The sequence below is a fragment of the Ziziphus jujuba genome, chromosome 1, assembly GCF_031755915.1.
Source record: "Ziziphus jujuba cultivar Dongzao chromosome 1, ASM3175591v1".
In the NCBI taxonomy this organism is placed as follows: Eukaryota; Viridiplantae; Streptophyta; class Magnoliopsida; order Rosales; family Rhamnaceae; genus Ziziphus; species Ziziphus jujuba.
This window is the reverse complement of record NC_083379.1, coordinates 9,676,157-9,702,158: the sequence shown is the minus strand read 5'-3', so window position 1 is coordinate 9,702,158 and position 26,002 is coordinate 9,676,157. Positions and strand designations below refer to the sequence as shown.

General features: G+C 29.3%; 2 protein-coding genes across 9 annotated transcripts; one reads left to right on the top strand and one right to left on the bottom strand.

Moving 5' to 3' along the window:
• Positions 1 to 333: 333 nt before the first annotated feature.
• Positions 334 to 4,483, top strand: LOC125424061 (disease resistance RPP13-like protein 4). 2 transcript variants are annotated; one of them, XM_048480355.2, is made up of 2 exons: positions 334 to 579; positions 1,901 to 4,483. In XM_048480355.2, exon 2 carries the CDS (start codon positions 2,001 to 2,003, stop codon positions 4,257 to 4,259), a length of 2,259 nt encoding a protein of 752 aa, XP_048336312.2. In that variant the 5' UTR covers positions 334 to 579; positions 1,901 to 2,000; the 3' UTR covers positions 4,260 to 4,483. The 2 variants fall into 2 exon arrangements, with proteins under 2 accessions (XP_048336312.2, XP_048336308.2); XM_048480351.2 differs by having other exon boundaries at positions 1,621 to 4,483.
• Positions 4,484 to 5,261: 778 nt separating this feature from the next.
• Positions 5,262 to 23,628, bottom strand: LOC107434848 (probable LRR receptor-like serine/threonine-protein kinase At1g53430). Of its 7 annotated transcripts, XM_048480336.2 has the most exons (28): positions 23,334 to 23,615; positions 23,037 to 23,190; positions 22,208 to 22,279; positions 21,039 to 21,110; positions 18,790 to 18,858; positions 17,755 to 17,859; positions 16,999 to 17,058; positions 15,848 to 15,892; positions 15,178 to 15,249; positions 14,667 to 14,738; positions 14,384 to 14,455; positions 14,195 to 14,266; positions 12,614 to 12,685; positions 12,416 to 12,487; positions 11,093 to 11,164; positions 10,496 to 10,564; positions 10,155 to 10,223; positions 9,358 to 9,417; positions 9,185 to 9,229; positions 9,054 to 9,106; positions 8,598 to 8,965; positions 8,284 to 8,482; positions 8,037 to 8,174; positions 7,825 to 7,937; positions 7,492 to 7,708; positions 6,817 to 7,072; positions 6,085 to 6,238; positions 5,262 to 5,901 (listed from the first exon to the last, which is right to left on the bottom strand). In XM_048480336.2, the coding sequence occupies exons 1-28, from the start codon at positions 23,464 to 23,466 to the stop codon at positions 5,623 to 5,625; spliced, it is 3,234 nt and encodes a 1,077-aa protein (XP_048336293.2). In that variant the 5' UTR covers positions 23,467 to 23,615; the 3' UTR covers positions 5,262 to 5,622. The 7 variants fall into 7 exon arrangements, with proteins under 7 accessions (XP_048336293.2, XP_060673729.1, XP_048336295.2 ...); XM_060817746.1 differs by lacking the exon at positions 12,614 to 12,685 and having other exon boundaries at positions 23,334 to 23,621; XM_048480338.2 differs by lacking the exon at positions 21,039 to 21,110 and having other exon boundaries at positions 23,334 to 23,618.
• Positions 23,629 to 26,002: the final 2,374 nt, after the last annotated feature.

The window sequence follows — 26,002 nt, the reverse complement described above, 5'->3', positions numbered from 1 at the left end:
TATATATAATTGATCAAACTTATATAAAGATGATTTGATAATTTTAATATTAGATTTTTTTTTATTGGATATTAGATCACATTAAAAGTTAAAATTTAAAATTAAAAAATAATTAAATTTAAATTTAATAATATACCAAAATTCTATTTAAATAAAATAAATTTTGTTAAACTGGATAATTAATAAATATAACTTTAATTTTTAACTTGTAATGTGATTTAATGACAAAAAAAAAAATTATGATATTAAATATTTGATTTGAATATGGTTGTGTGTACATATATATATATATACATATATAGATAGAGCATGTAACACATTATGTTCTGTTTTGGTGGAATAACTTTAACCAACTTTACTTTATTTATTTTTTTTTTTGGAAAGAACTTGAGCTCCTCTGTGCAGGGTAGTATATATAGTCCTTTCTCTTCTTTGTCGACGTCGAGAGCGGGATTGGCATGCGTGGGAAAGACCGGCTTCTATTGCGGATATTCTGCGTGGTTGGTAGGCTTACTTACAGGTCTAGTGCGTCTCACAAGCCTCGTTGTCTCGATCAGCCAACCAATAATATATAATTCGGTATGTCTTCTGACGAATATTATTACATCTTTATTGCATAAGCGGCTTCTCTTGTTCATTTATTTATTATTACTATTAGTATTATTATTATTTTCTCCCCTTAGTCTGAAATTTTAAACACAATCCATAAAAATAAGTACTTAATTAATCAAGTTCCACGAAAACTTTTCTGCAGTTCATGCTATTAAGTATCAACCCACATCAACCCATAACGAAAACCCATCTAAATTGATACAGAAGTTATTTTACTAGTTGATGAAGTACTTAGTTTTAGCACAAAATCTTCATTGTAAAAAGTAATCAGCTGTTTTCAGCCAACAAAACCAAAAAAAAAAAAAAAAAAAAAGAAAAAAGAAAAAAGAAGAAGAAAGAAATAAGCTTTACGGTTCATTAGCCTCCCTGTCATCGTTCCCTTTAATTTGGATGTTTTGTGGAAATTATACGCAGTGCCCCTCTAGAGCGTTCCCCTCCCTTATTTCTGTGGTCGATTAAAAAAAAAAAAAGAAAAAAAAAAAAAAAAAGAGAACTCAACCATAATGATAGAATTTCTATATATATGCATTCGTTACAAATTGTTATAAGAAAAATCTCATGTCACTAAATTTTCTATCTGATGAAAAAAAAAATTATAAATGAAACCCTTTTTGTTACAGAGCTATAATGCCCACCAAGCACAAACAAATTTCATCATTAAAATTATAATTTATTACAACAATTTTGTAGTTGTAGCTAATAAGTTGTCATATAGCTTTTTCATATACAAGGTTCTCATTGACTTTAGGGACAAATAGAGGTATTCATATACATACGTAAAATTAAGGGGACAAGGGATTGTTAGAACTAGAAAAATATCAGTACAATAATCAGGAAGGCAAATTAATCGTCTGAACTCGTAGGAGGGCAAGCAAGAAGGAACAGTAGAGAGTCATGATTTCTAGTTATGTGTATTTATTTGTGTATATGTTGATATTTTAAAATTTAATTGTGAAAGTGAGGGACCAAGTAAGATAACACCACTACGAAATTAAACATATGTAACAGATAAGAGACAAATTGAGCAGGAAGCAACCATGTCTGTGGTAGATGCAATGCTCCAAATCCTTATGCAACAAATATATACGGCTGTAAACAACGAAGTTCAATTTGCACGGGACTTCAAAGTTGAGTTTGATAAAATGAAGTCACGCCTTGATCTTATGACAGCCTTCATGACAGACACTGAAAATCTAAAGACTAAGAATGAAGTTGCTAAGGCAGCCTTAATCAAGCTTAGGGAAGTGATTTATGATGCTGATAACATTCTCACTGATTGCATTGTCAGAGATGAATACAAGAAAGATGGGTCTTGCTTTGGTTTATCCCTCTCTGATCCACTGTTTTCGCATAAGACGGGCAAGAAATTGAAAGACATCAATACGAAAATGGAGCAGATTGAGAAGAGCTTGGGTGGTTTCCAGAGAGCACCACATCATAATAATGTCCAGATTGAAGATTCAAACCATGCTAGAGGATTCATGTCTCAAGATTGCAATCCTTCTGAGACATTTGGATTGGAATTGGAGTTGACGAAGCTCAAAGAGTGGATTATTGAAACCCAAGAAACACTTTTACAAATTGCTGTTGTGGGGATAGGGGGTTTGGGAAAAACAACCATTGCCCAGAAAATCTTTCATGATAATGAGGTAAGAAGTCGATTTGATAAAATCATCTGGGTTTGTGTTTCAAGAGCTTTCAGCAAGGAGCATGTTGTGAAGTGCATGCTGGAAAGATTAGACAAAAAGGTATCCGGGTTTGATAGTAGCCAGCTGTTCGGGGAGCTTCAACAAGTTCTTGCTGATAAGAGCTGCCTTATCGTTATGGATGATGTATGGGAAATGGATGTGGAATGGTGGACAACCTTGTGCTCCATTTTTCCCAAACGAGATGGTAAAAGCAGCTGCATCATTATCACTACGAGGAATGAAGACGTTGCCAATGATATGGGAGTTGAAAACTCAAAAATCCACAGGCCCCCTTTTCTAAACGAGAATGACGGTTGGTCTTTGTTCTCCAAATTTGCATTTTCTTCAAATAAGGGAATTTGTCCACCACGTAACGGATTTGAGGAAATAGGCAAAGATATCGTGAAGAAATGTGGGGGGCTTCCACTGGCAATCAAGACAATAGGAGCTCTATTAGCACGAAAGATTGAATCCCCTGCTGATTGGGCCCAAATTAGGGAAAGTTTTCATGACTTGACAACTGAAGGAAGAAATAAATCGGTTATGGCGTCTCTTCAACTGAGTTATGATGAACTCCCATCTCATTTGAAGCAATGCCTATTGTCTTTCTCCATTTACCCTATAGACTTGGAGGTGAGAAGTGAACAACTAATTCACTGGTGGGTTGCTGAGGGTCTCGTCCAGGGGAAAGGCTCAAAATCAGCTGTTGAAATGGGGTATGAATATCTCTTGCAACTAGTGAAAAGGTGCCTTGTTGAAGCTATACAACAACGACGCTATGATGGGAGGATCTACAACTGCAAGATACATGATATGGTGCGGGAATTGATCAGCATGAATGCTCAGGAGGAGGCATTTTGCAGCTTCGATGAAAAAGGCAGGCAAACATTGAATGCAGAGAGTCGATGGTTAGGTTTCAGCGATGCCATGCATGGAAAGCCACTAGGAAACAGATCAAAGACCAGGGCACTAATGTTCCTGGTGTCAAATGATGCAAAGCTTGAGTTTGGGAAATTTGGGATGCTGACATCCCTTAGGATGTTGGATTTCTCATACAGCAACTTGAAAGAGATCAGCGCAGAAGATCTGTTTGAGTGGATCAGTTCCCTCAAACGATTAGCACATTTGAATCTTACTGGAGTTCGAGGATTGGAATCAGTACCATCTTCAATTCGAAAACTCCTCAATCTCCAGCTATTGGTTTTGACAAGATGTGCTGATCTAAAAAGGATACATCCATCAATTACCAGTTTGAGGAAGCTGGTAGTGTTGGACTTGGGGTTTTGTCCACTTGAGAACCTACCTAAGGGATTGGGAAGGTTATCTTGTCTTCAAGAACTCTCTGGATTCATGGTGATGAGTCAGTTGAAAAGAAATTGCTGTAAGCTTCTTGAGCTTAGGGAACTTAAACATATAAGAGTACTTCGGATCAGTATAAGTGATGATACCGAAATCTCAGAAAATGAGCTGAATGTCCTAGCTCATCTCGAAAACTTGAAGGTTCTAGCTATTGATGCTGACAATTGTAAAAGGAACACCTTAGAGATTTTAAAGAAGGTCGATCAGCTTATTCCTCCTCCAGCCTTGCAGGAGCTGTATCTTAGAAATTACCATCGCACAACTCTGCCATTGTGGGTTTGTCCCTCCAGGCTTACCAAATTGCAATATCTTTCCATTGAAAATGGAGATCTTATCAAATTAACTGCAGAGGTTGAGGATGGCAATTGTCACACTGCTTGGAACATCGAGGGTCTATGCTTGAAGTTCTTGACCCGGTTGGATGTGAACTGGACGGACTTACAAAAGGATATGCCTGTGCTACGCTACATGGAGGTTAGTAATTGCTACAAACTGAAAGGTTTCCCCTGTTCTGTCAAGTCTCAAGCGATCTGGAGAAAAAATCAAGATGGTGGAATTGATTCACTGGAAGATAATCACAATATCCAAAAAGTCCTTTAATTGTGTGATCTCAAAATAATATTTGCTTTCTATGCATTGATGTTGCTTTTGTAATTTGTGTGGTGTGTGGATATTTTTATGCTTTATTCTCTTGTCACTATTCTGTAATATTGGTGTTGATGTATTTTGTGTGTAATTGATAAATTTGACTTTGAGTTTGTTGATTCTGTAGTAATTTTACTAAAGTTTTTAAGAAGGTCGAGAGGGATGTCTCTTCTACTCTATGCCTTTTATATTTGCCGGTTTTATATAATTTATGATGCAGCTGAGGGTGAATGCATGCGAAAACAGAGTAAACAAGTTGAAGAATAAAAATAAATGCACCAATTCAAAATACGCTATTGTACAAATGATGGAAAGCTAGCCTGCACTCCTAAATTAACATTATCATCAATTTCATGTCTATCCCCTTGTTAAAAAAGTTGATCTATTGTTCATCTTCTTAATATCCCTCATAATTAGGAGTTGCAAGATCTGCTTTAGCATGGTCCCCAGAGGTCTTTTGAGGAAGGAACACAACTTTCAGTCTCAACACTCACAACTTCAAACATTGTTGGCGGATATATGTTAGCACTCCACTTCTTTTGTATCTTGCAAGTAATAAAAATAAATAAATAAAACTTTTAAATCCACAATCTTCAGGAGATTTCCTTATGCATCCTTAGATTGCAAGACAAATCTGCAATCCAGAGAGTGAAAAAACTCTTCAGAGCTAATGTGATTTGGCAGTTCTGCCTGCATTCAAGCAATTGATGAATTTTTGTGTATGAAAAAGCCATAAGATGCATAACAAGGTTCGCTACACTTCAAATCTCAAATTTATACTCGATTATATAGGCAAGAACATTCACTCTATAAACTGTCTTGAAATTCCCTTTACCAATCTCTATATCTTTGTTGAATCTTGAGTAGCATCTTTGAAGACAAAAAGAAGAAAGCAGAGACGATGGTGAAAAGTAGAAAGTGATGTTAAAAAACGGTTTGCATAAAAGGTTTAGGAAGAAACATAAACGATCAAGAAAGCATGCCATATATGTGGTAATTGTACATTTCAATGAGAAAGATTCTAATTCAACTCACTAGCTTTTTACTTACTAGCATGCACTTACAATACAAGCAAGGGCACCAAATGGACCTCACTTCACTTTCTGTCTCTAATTACTTCAGCTCCGGTCTCTCTTGCATAATTTGTTCACACTTCCTATATATCTTTTTAAACTTTCACAAAAACATTCTCTATTTTTTGACACTGCAGTTTCGCACATCATCAGTAGTGGTAGTGAATTTTACACTTTCTTACATGAAATATATAATAGCGACACATGCAACAGACACTTTCATTGCACATCAATCACCAGAGAAGCTAAGCGTGCTGTTGATCTCCAACACCATCATCTTCATGTAGAGATTTGAAACAGTTTTGGCAAAGAATCTGGGTGGAGGCAGGCTTCCAAATATCGTCAATGGTTTTCTCACCTTTCAAAACACTCACAACTTCAGACATTGTGGGCCTGAAACTGGCGGATATATTGGTGCACTTCACTGCCAACTTCAAAATTTTCATGGCTTCTGTTTCATCATACACCAACAAATTTTTATCCACCATCTCGTGGAGCCTTCCTTCTGATTCTGCAAGAACAACCTGCAACATTTATCCAATGTTATTATATGTACATATATATATATATATATAGCTTAAGAGAGATTGAAAACAAGATTCCCTAGCACTTCCTCTCATACATAATGCATGTACTACATAAATGGGATCTGGATCCTTAAATTGACTAGAAAAAACATAAGGCACAAGTCTCCCATGTTTGCTTACCTCCTCTACAAGAAAGTCAAGCTGCTCCTGGTTTAATTTTTGTCCTGCATTTCTCCTCCCACAAACAATTTCGAGTATAACAACCCCATAACCATAAACATCATATTTGCATGATATGGCTCCAAACATTAGGTACTCAGGCGCCATATACCCGCTGTTTCATTGAGAAATATTGTTTAAAAATCAACATGAAATATTGTTATAGCATACACTAGTTTCAACACAAGCTTACATGCTTAAACACAAGTTTTGGTAGAAAATACTGTTATAATATTGGGCTGACATTCTTTCTGGATTTTTTCCCCCATTTAATTATATGCAAATTTATGTACTTCAAATGTTTGTCAGTTTTCGTTAGTGGTTGTCAGATACCTAAAATAACTATAAACTTTATGGAAATAAAAAAAAAATTAAAATAAAATCAACCATCACAATTTGAAATTGTGTTTGATTTAGTGTATTTATTTATTTATTTTTTATCCTTTAAGTTTGAGTTAATTGAGATGCCTAACTAATGCTGTCTAACATTTGAAATAATCAAATTACACATAATTAATAAAAAAGCAAAAAACAAAAAAACCAATGCGTTACCAATTAAGCAAAGTTATATATGTATATATTATTTTTAACAATCATACTCTGTCTCCTTGTATTCAATTATCTATATTGAAACCTATTTCATAGAAAAATTAAGACAAAGTAGAGGAATATGCCACGGCCTACTTTACTTACTGTGATGCTTCTTCTTTCATGACCTTAAATTGGTTCTCTTGGTAATCTTCAGCATAAAGGACTGAATTTCCAAAATCTGATATTTTGGCGTTTAGATTACCATCAAGAAGGATGTTAGAAGGTTTAATACCCCTATGAACCATCTTGAATCTAGGTCCCTTAGGAAGCTCATCATGTAGGTACTTCAAACCACTCGCGATTCCCAAGCATATTTTATATCTGTCTTTCCAGTCAAGTGTGATCCTGCCATTTGATTCTGCAAATCAATGAGTGACATTGCTTCAATTCCCAAATCATTATTGAGGGAAAAATCGAGTCATTTTTTAACCTTTACCAATGACACTTTCATTACCAGTTTTCATACGTCACCAAAATAAACAAATAAAGAAGAAAAGAGAAAACAGAATATCAAAATTGCACATAATATATATATTATATTATATATAAGCCATGTAATTCGGAAGAGGACACTTTCAAGAAATTGAAAATTTTTATATTATAATCAAGTAAGTCATTGAAAATGAGACACTTAATTAGTTCATTTTAAAATAATAAACTCTTATAAGATTTAATTTTTATCTGTGCACCAAATGATTGAAGTTCAATCACAAACGAGTATTTGATGCAAAAAGCTATTACTTGTGAGCCATGATAGTAAGCATAGAAAAGGCATACCACCAAACAAGACATCTTGAAGGGATCTGTTTTCCATATATTCGTATATGAGCAAATGCATGCCCTTTCCAACATAGACATCGAACAGTCGAACCAGATTTTCATGTTTCAATTTTTGCAAGGTATTATAAAATTCACTTTTCAATTTGTTGATTCCTTCTATCGAATTAGTAAAAAACCTCTTCACGGCTACATTATATTTTGGCTGCACTTCAGCCTGCATTCATTCAAATGACTAATTAATATTGGATTACATTTTATGAAGAAACCATAAGATAAGATTAAGAACAGGATTTCCCTGCCCTTTGGAACCTCAAAATTTAAATTACGTACCCTATACACTATCCCAAAACTCCCATGACCAATCTCCATTTCTTTGCTGAATTTTCGAGTGGCATCTTTTAATTGTTTGAGGGTGACAGGCTTCTCTAAGCCTACATTTATTTCTGGTCCATAAAAACATCAAAGAAAGTATATTTAGTTACTTAAACATATTCAGTTCTTTGTCACTCTAATCCTTAATGATATGTTGTAGATTATGTTACCATGAAGCTCTTCTTTTCCAAAGCAGCCCATTGCCCAAGCCAAAGCCAACAAAAGCAGCCCGGCAAATACTATTGAAGCCACTGTAATCAGTGAAATATGTGCAGGAGATAGTCCCTTATCGTCTTCAATTGGGAACTCTGATTCAGGAAATATAAGAATTTGAGCAAAAAATAAAATAAAATAAAATAACAAAATTGATGTTTGATATATGAAAAAAAAAAAACATCATTCTTTGCAAAATATTACCAGGAGTTACAGCGATAGCTGATATGAGAGGCCCATTAAACTGTGGTGAATCTGCGGGGGAACCTTTACCAGTCCAGTACAAGTGGATTTCCAATACACTATCATTAGTAACATTTGCTGTGAGGTTTGTTATTGCTATGTTTTTATTTGGACCTCTTGCACTGTCTTGGATGTTGAAATCTGTTAGTTGCCTCTCACCCTGTTACATATAAATATATAACAAGTTCCAACTTCCTCAAAATTTGGAATGGGTAAAGTATGACAAAAAATTCTTAGAAAAAAGAAATGAGCGAATAAAAATTATGGTTGATTACCTGAATATAGACATCGAAAATACGTTTCATTGAACTGCTCAAGTCTTCATCTTCGGCATAAACAATTTCAGCAAAATGAAGTGTCACATTGTAACTTCCTTTGCGTAAACAAAATCCATAATACTTTAAAGAGGTGGGAGAGAGGCGAGCCTTTTCATATAGAGGTGCCTGAGCTACAGAAATTCCACATTTCACCCTTCGAATGTACTCACTGGAATTCACACTTGTTGATAAGAAGCCTCCTGAATTGCTATAAGCCCAGTTTCCTTTTCGGCTTACATGAAATTGTGATGTTTCGTTATCACTGTCATAGTGATTCCCATCAATACTTGTTTCCTCACCACCACAATTTATGAACAATGAATGGTCTGGAAATTGAATCCGGAATTTTAATTTATTCACTTGGTTGATCAATAATTAATGAAGACTTAAAATTTGAAGAATAAATAAACATACTCGTAGGTTTTCCTCCAGGACATCTTTTCTCTATCATTTGATTCAAAGAAGTCCTGAAATTTTGTCATCCAAATTGTTAAGAAATGGTTCTTAATTAATTATGTAGCAGAACAGAGAAAACAATGACCTACATAGTTGGAGCAGTTGATGAAGGCTTGCAGCAGTTAAACAAGTTCCTGAAAAATGACAATTGATTGAAGTTCAATGTACTTGCAAGAATTAAATTTACTAATGATTTATTTATGTAATTTATATATACACATGAAGAGAAAAATCGAGAAATATTTATAGTGGAAATCCTTACAAATCTCCCTTGCTCGGTAATTGGAAGCCTAAAGTTGAAAAGCTGTTGTTGGAAAGATCTCTGAGAGATAAGAATAGAAGATGTAATAAAATTAATTTCTATGACATATGTTACAAGGATATGAGAAAATTAACAAGCTATTATTTGAATTACTAGGATATAGAGATCAAAAAAAGATTGCTTGGATATAAATGAAAGTAAACCAGAGATGAACAGTGTGGAGAATGCAGTAATAGTGGAAAGCTTGTTTTACATTCATGAGAAGGAGTCTTTAAGTACACGTTACAGTCCAAGAGAGTTTGTTAAAGATAAGCAACTAGTAACTAAATCTATATACACGTGTAACATCTAAAATACAAACAAATAAATAGATAGAATTATGAAACACAGGTTGGTTATCTCTTTTAATAAAAACGTTTAATATAATAATAGAGGATCTTATACGTACAAGAAACCAATTATAAGATTTATATGCCAACCATTATCATTTCATCATTCGATCCGCCACACTAGTGGAATTGCTTGAATGGGTAACTAAGCCCGAATTGTAGAAGATCCAGCATTTTGTCTTGAGAAATTATTTAATTAGTAGGTCTGATTTACATAAGCCCCACTCCTTAACATGTATTAATTTGTGAGGCACAAGTTAAATAAATAAGGCTGGACCTACTATATAAATATATATATATATATATTTTTTTTTTCCATATCTTTATCAGGTAAAAGTTACAATGAGATTCACATTCACATTCTTTTATAATTACACAATTTCAAAGTTTTGTTTACGGAAACTTTACATCTTAATCCGTCGAGCTGCACCGATCCAAGCTGGGATTTTCCCATCAAGCTTATTATTCGCAAAAGACCTGAGCACAACATAAGACCATGTATATAACATATAATATATATATATATATATATTAGCAAGAAAGAAATTCATGAGAGGTTAAACATTTTTTTTTTTTTGGATAAACTGGAAAGGGAGATTTCATCATTAGGTTTTCAACTCAAGATGTGAGGTTACCTCCAATAGCCATTGCTAATTAGGCTATTCCAAAAGTACCATGAGATATTAAACGTAATAATACGAAATGCAAAATGAATTAAATATATTATACAAATTTATCATTCCCCTTACATGTAGGTTAAACTTAAATTGGTCGAAGAATCTGGAATTCTCCCAGTTAAGTTGTTGAAGCTCAAGTCTCTGCAAAGAAAAAAAAAAAAATATATATATATATATATATATGTAACAGCATATAAAATTTTGAATATTTTTTAAATTAGTTTTATATGTACCAAAAGTTTTACAAAAAGACATTTGGCAAATAATGCATATTAACATAATATATTATTGATTAATATATTTATATAATTTAAATATAGATAAATAAACTCTTAAATGGATAATTAAATAAAAAATTAAATTAATAAAATATTGATATATCAATTGGTAAAAAAAATTGATAAATACTTTATAAGTTTAACATTATTATTTTTTTATGCAATAATCTAGGAATTTGAGCTTTTAATAGTCTTTTCAAAATTATATATTATCAAAACATTAATTAAAAATCTTGTTTGGAAAGATCTTACAAAACAATTTTAAAAGGCAGCAATGATGTCAACGTTAGCACTATTGAAAAGTTCAGTCATAAAATATAAATTATTATTATTATTATTATTATTATATACAAAATAAAATAATAACTGGATAAAGAATACAATAACTTACAAGTATTTTAATGATGACATAGTGAAAAGGTAATTAGGAATTTCATCGGTGATCGAGCAGTTTCTCATAATCCTGTAGATACGATATGCATACGAGTCAAACACCATTAATTTCGTGAATAGAACATTTTCAATGGTTCTCTGTTTATTTAAAAATTATTTATCATATCAGATAAATAGATAAGATTTTAAAACAAATCTTCTCCAATGATTTTGTGCATTAGTTCTGTCAAGCTGATGTGGTCTTGACAATAAAAGAAACAAAAACTGTGAAGGACACTGTCTACTTTTGGAAGTTCTGTTAGACATGCTGAGTCAGCATTTTATTTATTTTTATTGATTTTTGTTAAATGAAAAAACTTTCTGTGTGATTTGATTTTTTTAATTAGATATAATTTTAAAATAAAAAATTACACATTAACATTAATGACATTTTAAACAGAACCTATTGGAGAAAAATTGCCTAAAATATTATCTATTAAATAGAAAGAATGCCATATAAGCATGAACATTTTCTAAAATCAATAACACATAAACTCCAATAGAAATAATTATTGGAGATGCTCTAACCCGATCGAAATTAATAATGTATAATTCTGATTCACTGCCGGCCATGACCATGGGCAGAGTATGAAGTGGTATAAAGTCCCATCTCTACTTACCAAAATATTATAAATTTTTTTATTTTTTTAATATTTAAAATAATTTAAGATAATAAATGTTTTAGTAAAAATATTAATAAGAGATAGGTCCCTTTTTATTATTTTAGGTTGTTCTTATTAATTAGCCATTAATACCTTTAAATAATATTGTAAATTTAAAAAAAAAATTACAATCATAGTTATATTTTTTCCCCTCCAATAAAGCTATAGTTTTGGTAGTTTAATGCTCGAATAACTTAATTGTAGAAGTGTAATTATTGAATTTGCGTCTAAAATGCTAGAAGCTTAAATTTTAAATGAACTTTTAGGATTGTTAGACAATTATAGTCTGCAATTTTGAATTTTTTTAATTTAATAAAAATTTTTTTTGTTCATTTTGTTTATTATTTATTTTAAATATTAGTAAAAAGCTAAATTATAAAGCTGGCCTAACGCACCAAAATCTCAAGGGCGGCCCTATTCTGATTTATATGCGTGTGACTAAATCATGTATCAATGCTTCTCTAAGTCACTTATAAGTCTAATTGTAATTTTCATAAGAACTCTAAAAATGGATAAAAGTTTTCTTCAATAATCTGTTATGGAACATGTATAAGCAGCACTAATAATTTGTTGTGCAACATATGTATGTCGTAGTATTAATAACTAATTAATTTACTTACAAATTAGTCATGTAGGATGACTTTGCTTCTTTTGGGAATTGGAAAGAAGTATTGCTTACATCACTTATCATCCTGTATATGAACCCAAAAAAAAAAGAAAAAAAAAGAAGAGTTAAATATTAAGAACTCTTAGAAAATTAAGCATCAGCTGATAGCATGAATATATATATATATATATATATATACTCACACACTTACAGATTAGCTAGATTTGGCAACTTAAAAATTTCTGGTGATATACTGCCGTTAAAGTTGTTTCCATAGAGTGAGCTGTACATGAAAAGCGAAGAAAAATAAATTTATTGTAATATTATATTATTATACTAAAAGAGTTTAAAATTAATCCTACAAAAGTTTATAACCAATTTTACTGATATTAATAAAAAAATTATTTGTCACAGTTGTGATCATGGTTTCCATGTCAGCTTTGTCGTAACAGATGGTGCCAGCTTAGCTAATTCTGCCAGGTTGAAAGTTGTTCGACCAGTTTAATTTGGTAAAAGTTCGTTTTAGGAAATTATTTGAACACGTGGGTTTACAAGTTGTATATAAATAGTTGTTTTGGTTAAGTTTCCTTTGTAACCTTCATGATTAATGAAAAATCTATATCAGAAGCTTCTAGGTAGTTCTCTCTAAAGTTTTTTTTTTTTCCTGTTTTTTTTTTTTTTTTATAAACAACACTGTCACGATAAATCCCATACATTTTTATTTTTTCAATAGGTTAATAGCAAATCTAGGTTCTAAAACAAAATAGTTAAATTTCCATAATTTTTGATATTTCTATGAAAATATTTGTTATATATGTATGTATATCAATTACTTCACATTTTCGTTAAAAATATCATAATATCGATTTATAAATATAAAATTTCAACCAAAATTTTTGTGGACATTTTGAGAATAGCTATTAAATTTAGTTTTTATCAAAATTTTTTTTTTAAATTTTATTGTTATTTTGTTAAGTTTAAAGATATGATAGAGTATTTTATGATAAATTAATAATTAAAAAAATATCATTTTGATTATTATTTTTAATACTAAACATCTTAAAATGAGAATGAAGAGAGCAATATCAACGGAAAAATAACTTATGTGGTATTGATATGATATGCATGAATTATAATTTTACAATAATGTATTTTTTTAACATATTTATAATTAATACTATTATATTTGTTTTGTTATCTATCACTATAAATCTATTAATTAAGAAAAATATAATATAAATATAATATTTTAATTTTTATTGTCAAATTGATAATTAAGTAATTAAAATAAATTAATTCTAATTTCAAAACTTTCATTTTTGTCCATAAATTTCCATAACTTTTTTATAAATATTTTATGAATATTTAATAATTTTTAATTTTTTATAAATATTTTTATATTTTAAACATTCAATATTTATGTGAATATTAATATTTACAACCTTAGTTGTGATTAAGCCAATAACGGACACGTCTGACATTTCAATTTTTCAATTGACATAACACTACGAGTTCAGTACTTTTAGTTAACTCACATTTCAATTTTCAATTGATATAATACTGTTTGTTTTTGTTTTTCATGTATACTTTTAGTTTTAAAATTTTGTCTATCATGTCAACTATATGCTCATCCCACCAATGTTTATCACCAAACAAATAACAAAAGAAAGAAGAAAAAAATAAAACTTTAATTATTATTAAATTATTTGTCCACATATAGCAATACTATGATTATTAACAAACAATTTGGTCGATGATAATTAAATTAAATAAATCATGTAGGGAAACTTACAGAGTACGGATAGAAGTCCAACTCTTTATGAAGTTGGGAAAAGGACCTGACAAAAAATTCCCGGATATTGAACTGCATTGACAAATTAGGGATTTCTTAAATATATTTCTAAACTCAATAATAAACTAGGACGAATTGTTAAGAATTAAGGAGTGTTAATAAGCAAAATTCCGGAAAAAGTAAACTTACAAGGAATAGAGGCCTGAAAGATTGGCATAACTCTCTGGCAAATCACCTGTGAAATAATTGGATTGCAACCAGCTGCAGTGACAGATAAACAACTTTATACATCCAACTTCTTACACTTAGTTTTGGTATATTTTTTAGTATAAAAATCGTTTTTTCTAAATTATTCTTTAATAAAATATATATTATATATTTTTTGGTAAGAGTGTATATATATATATATATATATATATATATATAAGTAAGAGTATATATATATATATATATTGATCGTGTGGAAACTTACAGGGATGATAGCGATTTCAAATTTCCAAGTGTGTCTGGAAGAGTACCAGTGAGGTTGTTCTCTCCCAATTTCCTTCCAAAACAACAAAGAGCTTCATGTGAGAACGGTGTAAACTATTACTAATTTCATTACTCCATGTGAATAATAAAGTCAGAGAGAGGAAGTAACACATGTGATTGGGAATTTTTAACTTACAGATATTGCAGATGCGTCATGTCACCCAAAGATGGTGGTATAGACCCACTCAACAAGTTATTTTGCAACTCCCATGACAAATAAATAGTTTGTTTTAATCAAATTTATTTAATAAAAAATAAATAAATAATTTCTTGAATGGGTCCATTTTTTCAATAGTGGATAAATGATGAAAAGTTATGGAAGTTGGATAGTACTCAAGACAAGTCTTGCATGCATCAATTCAAACGGCTTAAATGATTTATAAAAAAAAAATTGTAAAATATCTTGGTACCTTAAATCCCCCTCTTAATACTTAGCTTAGGTTAGAGCTTACAGTGATGAAAGGAGCTTCAAATTCCCAAAAGTTGCTGGTATGCTTCCACTCAATCGATTGTTTGACAAAGAACTGAACATATGGAAAAAAAGACAAAAAGAAACAAAAATAAAAAAAAAAAGCAAAAAAAAATGGTTAAATTAATTAGATATATACACGTACAATTTGATATCCCGATGGCTCTTCTAACTTATGTAATGATAAATAAGCTAACATGCATGATAGTGCTTAGGGTCTTCACTTTCCCATATAAATTTTTATTTTTTTAATCATTTTTATTGAAGAGGCACTCATAGCAGTTACCATGTCATCCAACATTATTTGGAGGATTATTCCATGAAAACCTAAATTATATTCTAGGTAACACTGCTAACTTTATCCTAAACAACATAAGTGTGGAATTAGTAAATCTTTATGATAAGCTTAACAACATTGCTACATATATCAAAATTTTATATATAAATTATGGGGAAATGTTATTATCAGCGAAAAAATATATTTAAAGTTCAACTTTTGCCATTTCAAATTTTTGAAAGAAATGCTAATTTAATTTGATATCAAAGTTAACAATTTAAAAGTTGTGGGGCTCTTAAATCAACTGCTCCCGTACCTAATATTATATAATACAATTTTTATTATCTGCAAATGAAGCGCAAAGAGATAGACTTACATAGACAAGGATGAGCAGGAAGGATTCACCCCCGAATTTTCATTCCTGAAGTAGTGGAATATCAAATAATTAAGAATGAGGCTGGAGAAAATGTTCCAAAGTACCAACCATACATCACTGTTGTCTTTTGGGATCTTTACCAGACGACTTCTAAAGATTGTGACTTAAAAAAATTGGTAATAATAGAAAGTAAAATATTTATTTATTTATTAATGCCCTTTTTTTTTTTTTTTTTTTTTTTTTTTTGGTGTCCCTGAAAGTAGGTAAAAATAAATACATTTCTCATTAGGCCCAAAACTCCTAGCAGCTAGTCTTAACTAGCAAACATTTTACATTTCTTATTCTTAAAAAATTTAAACTCCAAAATATATATTTAGGCATTTTATTTTTATTTGTTTTCTGTTTATGGTACAGCTCAAAAAATTCGATTTAAACATAATTTTAATCCTCTGCTCTTTCTTTTTGTGCTTTTTTTTATTTTTGCACTGAAATATGTGTTAACACGTATCTAATTTGAATTTATTTATCTGCCTTTTTATTTTTTTATTTTTATAAAATGGTCTTCCTATCATCCATTGCATTGACAATATTTCATGATTGAATTGAAAAACAAATACAGTTGCCAAAAAAAAAAGAAAAAAAGAAAAAAAAAAAGCAAGTAGATGATACAAATTCAATTTTGAAAGCTTCTTCAACACTAGCAGCACATAATTTGCTATTAACTTTTCTTTGTTGTTGAAATTGGGAAAGCTAATCATAAAAGGAATGTCTTTCCGCTGGTTGGAGAAAATTATCTTTCTATTTAAAATTAGTGCACATTGCAAAACTAAAACACCACAATACCCTAAGATATTGCATCAAATACAGTACACATTTCAACACTACAAAAAAGTAAACGAAAGTTTAAGAGTCAAAATATATTAAAGATTAGAGTTTAACGATAAAGATGTCAAATACATAAATAAATAAATAAGGAACCTAAATAACGAATACATCAAAAATTAAAGTTTAAAGATAAAATTGTCGGAAAAAGAAAATCGGGTACTAAAAATGCAATAATGGGTATAATTTAGAAATAACAAAAGCTAATGACCTTTAAAGTTTGCAAGTTGGGCTTAAAAAATAAATAAATAAAATACAACTAAACTTACACTCGTATGTTTCCGAGGCTATCTGGTATTGGCCCATTGAGCTGGTTCATTGAGAGATCCCTACAACCAATTTTGTAATATAAACCACTCATACAAAAACTTCGGTGGCATGATGGATTTTTAGTGTCTGGCTTTTATTTTTTATTTAATTGTTTATAATTTATTTATCTCAAATGTTTGTTAGTTATTGTTAACAAGTGATAAATAAAATTTATTTTGCATTTCAATTAACGATAAAGTTAATATATATATATATATATATATATATATCAAAATAAATATAAATATCAAATTGAAAACAATTTTAAATTGTACTGACGGTTTTTACCTTTTTAAATTTTATTTTTGATCAAATTATAGTTTTTCTTTTAAAAGTCAAATTTATAATTATTTGAAATGCTTTGTAAATACTAAATACTATTAGTTGAAAACTAACAAATATTTAAAATAAGCAAATCACATATAATTAACTAACAAAAAACAGAAATAAATAAAAAATTGAAAACCAAAGGTTATCAAACAATACTTTTTTCATAAAAAAATGAAAACCAAAGGTTTGATACAATACCTTTTTCTGAGCATATCAAACAATACCTTAATTATAAATTTTCTAAAATATCAATTAACTTGATACCATTCACATATTTTTATTATCTGTGTAGATTTGATATTTACCTAATAGTAATAGTAGTCCGTCTGAAAAAAATAATAATGATAATAATAAAATAAAAAAGAGAGAAGGAAAAAAAAACATACAAGGTGAAAAAAGCGCATATCATGGTGCCAACAGTGTCGGGAGAGCTGCGGTAACATTGTCTTTGGTATGTCCCACTCGCACAACCGACGTTCTCGGACATGTTGCTGTTGCGTGGAGAAAACACATGTGATTCACACTTTTATTATATTTAAAAAAAAAAAAGAAAAAAAGAAAAAAAAGAAGCAGAATCATCTTTTATCTTTTTGGTAGAAGAATTATTATTTTTTTTTAACGAAATTGCTATTAGTTTCTTAAAAATTGAAGTTAAAAATGTATTTATTTATTTTTATTTGTTTAGTTTTTTTCAACAGTAACTACAAAATTTCGCTTAAGTTTTTTTTTTTTTTTTTATCCTTTTTCTTTTCTTTTTCTTTTTTTGTTTTTTTTTCCCAATAAAAAGGAAATGGAAACAAATATTGTTTATGTCTATCCTAATATTTTTAGACAAGTGGTAGCGTTATTGTCCAAAACTAAAAAACTCAATGTTAGTAATTCCCAAGGAATCATAAATAGGACTGCTATATAAATTGGGAAAGACTCTCAACTTTGGTGTCCTTATACATTTTTTAGTCTAACTATAAATCCCAAGAATAAATGATTGGATCGACGAAAGCAGTTTATGTGTTCGATGAATTCCTAAAAAAGCAAATCCAAAATATACTAATATTCAAAGCAATATCTGATCTTATAAATAGGACATCAAACCTCCTTTTAATACATATTTCCTTTTACTATATATATGTAAAAAACATTATTTTCTTTAATCATAATATTATAAAATTTAAGTTCATTATTGTTATTACAGAGAAGCTAATTCTATGCCAAAGTTTTTGTATATTCCACATGTACAAATTGATGCTTTCAATAAATTTATAGTATTTGTATGATTGCCCAACATCTTTAAAAATACATTTTCAAATTCTAAATTCAAATTTTAGTCTAGGTAAAATTCTCTCTCGCTTGTAAATTTGTAATGAGTTTAATATTGACACAAAATGGTTTCAAATTATTGATAAATAAATATATAAACTTACGAAATTTGAGGATTCAATTTCCCAAGGTTATCTGGTATATGCCCGGTCAATAGATTATTTGAAAGATCCCTGAAAGTGAATAATAATTCCATTAGCATTCCTTCTAAAAAAATTCCATTAGCATTTTCCAAGATAACAATTAAATTATCTCAAAATTAAAATACCAACATTGCTTGATCTCTTCCATTATTCCATTCAATTTACAATAAAATTTGCACAGACGCAGTTTCAATAATGATTATAAACATTACAATTTAAGGGTAAATATCTAAACTCTTTTTTTAAGTGTGTATACATATATATATATATATATATACACTTTAGCACTTAATTATTATTATACCAGAAGTAAAAAATATATATATATATATATATATATATATATATATATATATAATATATTTTTAAGAATTTTGTTTGTATTTATTTAGATTTTTGATAAAATAGAAAATGTTTTTTATATTAAAATAGAAAATGTTAAGATTTTAGGAAAAAAAGATAGTCCTTACAAGTTGACCGCAAATGTATAAGGGTCGCATCATCCTTAATTCAAACTTTCTACGAACAAAGTACCAACTAGTTGAAAATTGGCCGAGTTGTGGGCTGAAATTAATTTTAATTTTACTAATTTTGATGGATGATTTCGGTTAATAAATTTACCCCTATTTCAAATTATATGCAAAGTTCTAATATTTCAAAAATATTCTTAGCTTTTAACTTTTATCCCTTTTTTTTTTTTCTTTCCTATATAGTCAAATAAAATGATTCAAATGCCCTTCCAATTAGTTTCAAATAATTCAAAGTCACCCCTCTGATTTTGCATCGAAAAAAATTCTCTTTCCTACGTGACTTAGTAAAATGACTTAAATTGCTAATTACTTTTTTTTTAAATGGCGTATTATTGCTAATGTAATAAATATTCAGATATATTAAATTTGAAAATTAACTCTATATATATATATATATATATATATATAAAACATAGTAGTAAAATTGTAATTTCATATACAATTATAAATTATTATACTGTAATATTTTAAATTAATATTAATAGAATTCACTTATAAGCAAATACTAATATTGTGTGATAATATATCAATCTAGAATAATCAAATAGTTATAATTCAAATATTGAATCAAATCTTAAGTGAAAAATAATTTTGGTTTTCAATAACTATTATAATTTATAATTGAAAACAGATTATCAGGAAAAAGAAAAAAAATTGAAAACAAATTTTTATGAAATATTTCTTTTAACTCATTACAAAATTTCTTAGATAGCTAAATTAATTATTAACATATAAAAAATACTAAGAAGGAACCCCAAAAAAAATAAAGACACCCATAATAAATAAATATTGATAAAAGAAATTTGAAAGCATATCAAAAATAAATTATTAAAAAATAAATTTCAATAATCTATTCTAAAAACTTAAAATCAAAGTTGAATACTAAATTTTTTTTAAGGAAGATAATTTTCAGCCTAAAAAAAAAAAAGAAGAAGAAAAGAAGATAATTAATTTTTTTAAGTCATAAAACAGTTTTTAGTGGAAAACAACTAATTAAATGTTTGTGCTTTTTTTTTTCTTTATTCAATGAATATAATGTTTCTTTATTTATTTAACATATCTTATTTCTTTTTCATTTATCTATCATTACTATTGTCCTTTAGAATGACCTACAAAAATATATTTTCAAAAAGAATTAGAAAGTTAAAAGACTCATCTCAACAGGCCTTTTAAAATTCCTCATTTTTCAATTTTAAAGAGCTACACCTATTTTTCTCATAATTCTAATAAGATAAAGAGTGAGAATTGACTTTTTAAATGTGGGGAGCGAAATTCACATTCTAAAGCTTTTAATAAATTAACTTATTACTCTGCAAATTTCTATGCACACTTATAGTTAAATTTATTAGTTATAATTTTATATTTCAATTTTTTTAAATATTACTTTGGTGTAGGGAGGATATAAAAAGAGTAAAAATGTGAAATGCAAAATAAAAAGTCATTGTAGAGAATGTTATTGGAGTTTAATGAAAAATATCTCTTTTTAATTTAAGATTCTTCAAGATGTGCTTTAAATAAAAAATCATACTCTTTAAATTTAATAGAGATCAATGCTCCAAAAATATCTCACTTTTTTTTTTTTTTTTGAAATTCTTCAAAATGCCTTTCATTTTGAAATAATTTTTTAAAATAAAAAGCATTATTAGAGATGCTCTAATAATTTATAAATTACACACATACACTTTGTAGAGAAACTGCAACTTCCCCAAGCTAGCAGGTATAACACCATAAAGTTTGTTGTCAGAAAGAACTCTGTAAACATCAAAGAAAAATATGAGAAAAAATAAATTCCAAGCCTATTTAATAGCGCTTTTGGAGATTTAATATATTCCATTAAAAAAAAAGCTCTTTTATAATAACTTTGGTGCTTCTAAAAAAAAGTGCTGCTCGTAATAAAATATATAGATATATATATATATATATATACACTTGGTGTTTTACTTAAAATATAAAAAAATAACCTTATTGCTATTGTAAAAGTGGTTTTTTATTTTTTATTTTTATTGTATGTAACTAAACAATCAATTTGTGATACAATTTTTAGTAAAAATGCTAAGTACTGTGAAAAATAAGTGTTGATAAAAAAGCACTAGTAATATGCTAGAATCATATATTATATAAGACATACTAAGACAGATAAAATGTTGTTTCTAGCTTTTAATACTCAGAAAATTAAAAAAAGAAAAAAAAAAAGAAGAAGCTTATAAGAGTGTTTTGACCTTTTTTTTTTTTTTTTTCATCAAGAATTTTTGGACATTTTTTAAATAGAGGTTCAGATCTCTTCAAACCAAAGCAAAGGACTCAAATATGCTCTTCTTAGTAAATAATAAGCAAAAAGGAAGGTTGTACCAAATAGTGGTTTAGAACCCAACATAGGTGTTCATAAAAAGAGTTATCTCAAACAGTGGTTTGAAACATCAAACGGGTAGACAAAGATTCTGTAATTCAAGATCCTTTTTCTTGTTTTTTATTTTTTATTTGCAAGAATTTTTAGACTGTTAAGTAGAAGATAGTGTCCACTCAGAGGAGGAAAAAAAAAAAAAAAAAAAAAAAAAGGTAGAAGATAGCGATTCTCCTAGTTTGGAAACCATGTACATATATATATATATATAGATATGTATTATCATGATCATTTATTATATAACACATCTTTTTTTGGTAAATTTTATATAATACGTATCGATCAAAAGGACTTCATGTATTAGTATTTCTAAAACATGATCTTTGATAGAGGTTATATATTTGGAACTCCAAACAATATTGCTTCTGATCATTTAATTAGCATTTACCAAAAAAGATCATTTAATTAGCATAAAAAACCAAAAGAAATCAACGTAATATATACGTACAGTGTTTGTAGATATGTAAGCTTGGCCAATTCCTCGGGTATTATTCCGGTCAAACCCCTATTGCTCAATGAACTGCGTGCATGACACAAAAAAATTAATCAAACGCTAATTAATTAACAAAGGGTTAATGGTTAAATAAATTAAAAAACTAATAAATACTATAGATGAGTCGCGCTAGTACACTCCGATAGCTGGGCTATAAAGTCCCACTCAGAAAATTTGTATTTTTCTTTTTTTTTTTTTTCAAATTTTGACTTACAATAGCTGACTTGTGTCAGCATTTTATTGGACCTTTTTCAGTTCTGTCCAAATATAGGGTTGGACTTTAAAGATTTATATAAATATATATATATATATATATACACACATATATAAATACACACACACACACACACACACACACACACACACACACACACACACAAAATAATGCTATTTACCATTGTTGAGGGTAATTATTATGCATTATGATTTATATATTTGATAATTCAAATTGTTATTTAAAAAAATAATTTTTTAAATTAAAATTTTAAAATAAAAAATAAATATATAATTTAATATTGTTAATTAGTAGTTGTTGAAATAATCATGATTTCATTGGTGATTATTACAAATAACAATATAGTTTGATTTTTTGAAAAATTATCTTCAAATTTACAATAAAATTATATAGGGAGAAATGACAATTATTAATTGAGGGTTACCATTTTTCTAATTAAATTTTTAATTTTAAATCATTTATTGAAATTTTGAAAGATGTTTTTCAAAAAATCTCAAGTCTCTCTATATCTATAATTATATGTATGTATATGTACGCATGCATGCATACATGTCCTCGATGTGGCAAACGGTGGACTTCTGGTACGAGCAGTTGCAATATATGCCCACATCATAAAGAGAGGCACTCCTGTTGCAAAATTGATCGGTAAAATATGGTACTGATTTTAACTCCAACTTGTCTGCTATTACGTTCAAAGCGAGCACTGCATGTACCGCAAATATTATGTTTAATTTCATTATCACTATGACCTCTAAAACTTATATATTAAGCATAAAATTATTTAAAGTATTTTACAATAATATTATAACCATAATCGAAAATAAATATCAATTGGTACGTACGTACCTTCATCATCAGGCAAGAGTTGATCAGCGACAATCTGAAACTTGATCAGTTGGGAACTTAGCAGCCAAAGAAGGGAGTAGTAGAGTAGAAAAATAAATTTCTCCAAACGCCAGAGAGAAGGTTCACTACTCATCTTCAGAGAAAATAGTTAGTACCAGTGAGTGGGTGATTATCGGCTTAGCAATTAGCACTCCTTCTTCTATAGAATGAAAAAGGAGCCCTCCCTTGTCCTTTCTGTTTATTCTTGACTACTTTTTCATCCAAAAGAAACCAATAACCATATAAAATATGAAGTTAAAATAATAACAATAACTGGTTGAGTTATACACCACACACTCACACCTAACACCAATTATTATTGTTCTTTGATAATGGGCAGATAGCAAGTACTAATAGTTAGACAAATCAATAAGAAAATTGGTTTTGCTTATGAGTTTAAAGTAATCAACTTGGATTAGTAATATATATATATATATATACACTTTGTCTTTTATTATGAGATTCCAATAAAAATGAATCATTTTTGTAGATATAGAAAATTAAAAGGGGGTTAATGATGTTTTTTAAAAAACATAGAACTTAATTATAATTATGATAGAACTTAATTATAATTATGACAAAATTGAAGGATTTAAATCAAATTGATCCTTTTTTAAATGATGAATTCATATTTGCTAAATTGTGCCTAAACCCAGCATATATTTTTCATCTCATAATAATATTGCTATCAATAAAATAACCAAAAAAAAAAGAAAAAAAGGTAAAAGAAAAGGGAATAAGTTGCTTCCCGCTCTCCTACTATCACACACTAAAGCCGCTTTTTGCAGTTTTTTTATATTATCCCATTACTTTGATGAAAGAAAGTTTTCTTTACTTTTGGAAAAGCAAAATAAAAAAGCTTCTTTAAATTCTTCAATTTATTATTTTCTCCAATGTTCTTTTTGACAACCAACAGAGAGTATATATAACTCAACAAAGTGAGATATTAAAAGGTAAATGGTGTGGTGGACTAGTTTAGAAAAACGTAAATGGTTTGATTAAATGTGGTATGGTGCACTAATTCTTCTTGATGAACTAACAAATTTTCATCATTTGTCGTTATTGCCTATTTAAATTCCGTACGTAAAAGAATTGAGAGATAAATAGATTGGTTTGGCTGGAGGAGGGCTGTTTTGGCCTTTTTTTTTTTTTGGTTGAAAATATAGCTCTGTTTTAGATTGAATAAGATAAACTATCCCCAAATTCCCTTTACCAGTTTCCAAAACGTTGCTAAATCTTGAGTAGCATCTTGAAGACAAAAAAGAAGAAAACGAGGAGAATGGTGAAAAGTAGAGACTAAAGAGGGATGATAAACAATGTACGGAATGGATACAAAGAGTTTAGTAGAAACATAAATAATCAAGAAAAACCATGACATACATGGTAGTTGTACATTTCCAATGGGAGATAGATTCTAATTCAAATCACAATGGATAGATTCTAATTCAAATCACAAGCACATCTAATTAATTTTTAATAGCACAATCATATTATGTCCAAACATTCAATTATAATACAAGCAAGGGCACCAGATTTAATTACTTCAACTGTGCTTTCTCTTGCTTAATTTCATAAACACATTCTCTATTTTTTGACTCTCTCCATTTCATACATAATAAGAACTAATAATGAATTTTATATTTCTTGCATCAAATATGTAACAACCTATATCAAAAAATACTCATGATATATGAGTTTGATTGGTTTGACCAACTAGATCACATGTGGATCCCAATTTTGATTTTTTGTATGGTCAAGTTTTGGATTTGACCAATATACTATTGCATAACGTTTGTTAATACAAGTTCATATACTAGCAGTACGTCTAATTCTGAGTTATGGGTTTATGAAGTCTACGCAGTGATATTTTATCAGTGTTTAAACTAGTACCTTTTTGTCTTTTGGTGGACCTATATACATGTATATACATTAGGAACCATGCCTTGGAATAAACAAATCTCAAAATTTAGTTTTATCAATGAAAACCCCTTGGAACATGCGATCCACACCCAAACTGAGTTGACCTACATCCGTCACCATTGCTAACTGAGTCACAACGGTTTTCATCGATTTTCCAACCAGCACTTATAACAACCCATATGAAATAAAATAAAAATACTCTAGTTGTATAAGTTGGACCAAGCTTAACCAACTGGATTGTATATGAGACCCAGATTTGACTTTTTATGTAACACCCCGTCCCGAACCATGTCGGAAATTTCGCACGTTGATCGAGGTTGACTGTTGACTGTTGACCCAAGTGGTCAAAAGTTGACATTTTGATCCGGTTGGAATTCTAGGTTGACCGAGGTACCATTACGAAGTACACATTGGCACGAGTTCGTAGACTAGTAGCACGTTGAAAACGGAGCTACGGTTTGAAAGTTATGAGCAAAACAAGTTGAGGTCCAAACTGTCCAAGGGGTGCCGGAGTTGACTTTTTATTCATGCAAGGTTGAGCTTTGACTCATGGATGGTTGTGAAGTGCTCATCGATACGAGTCCGTAGACTAGTGGTACGTTCGATTTGGACATGTGGTTTGGAAGTTATGGACCTGTAGAGTTTTTTTTTTTCAAATACCGTAATATTTTAATATTATTTTTTAAATGCGTAACGATGTGCCACGTGTG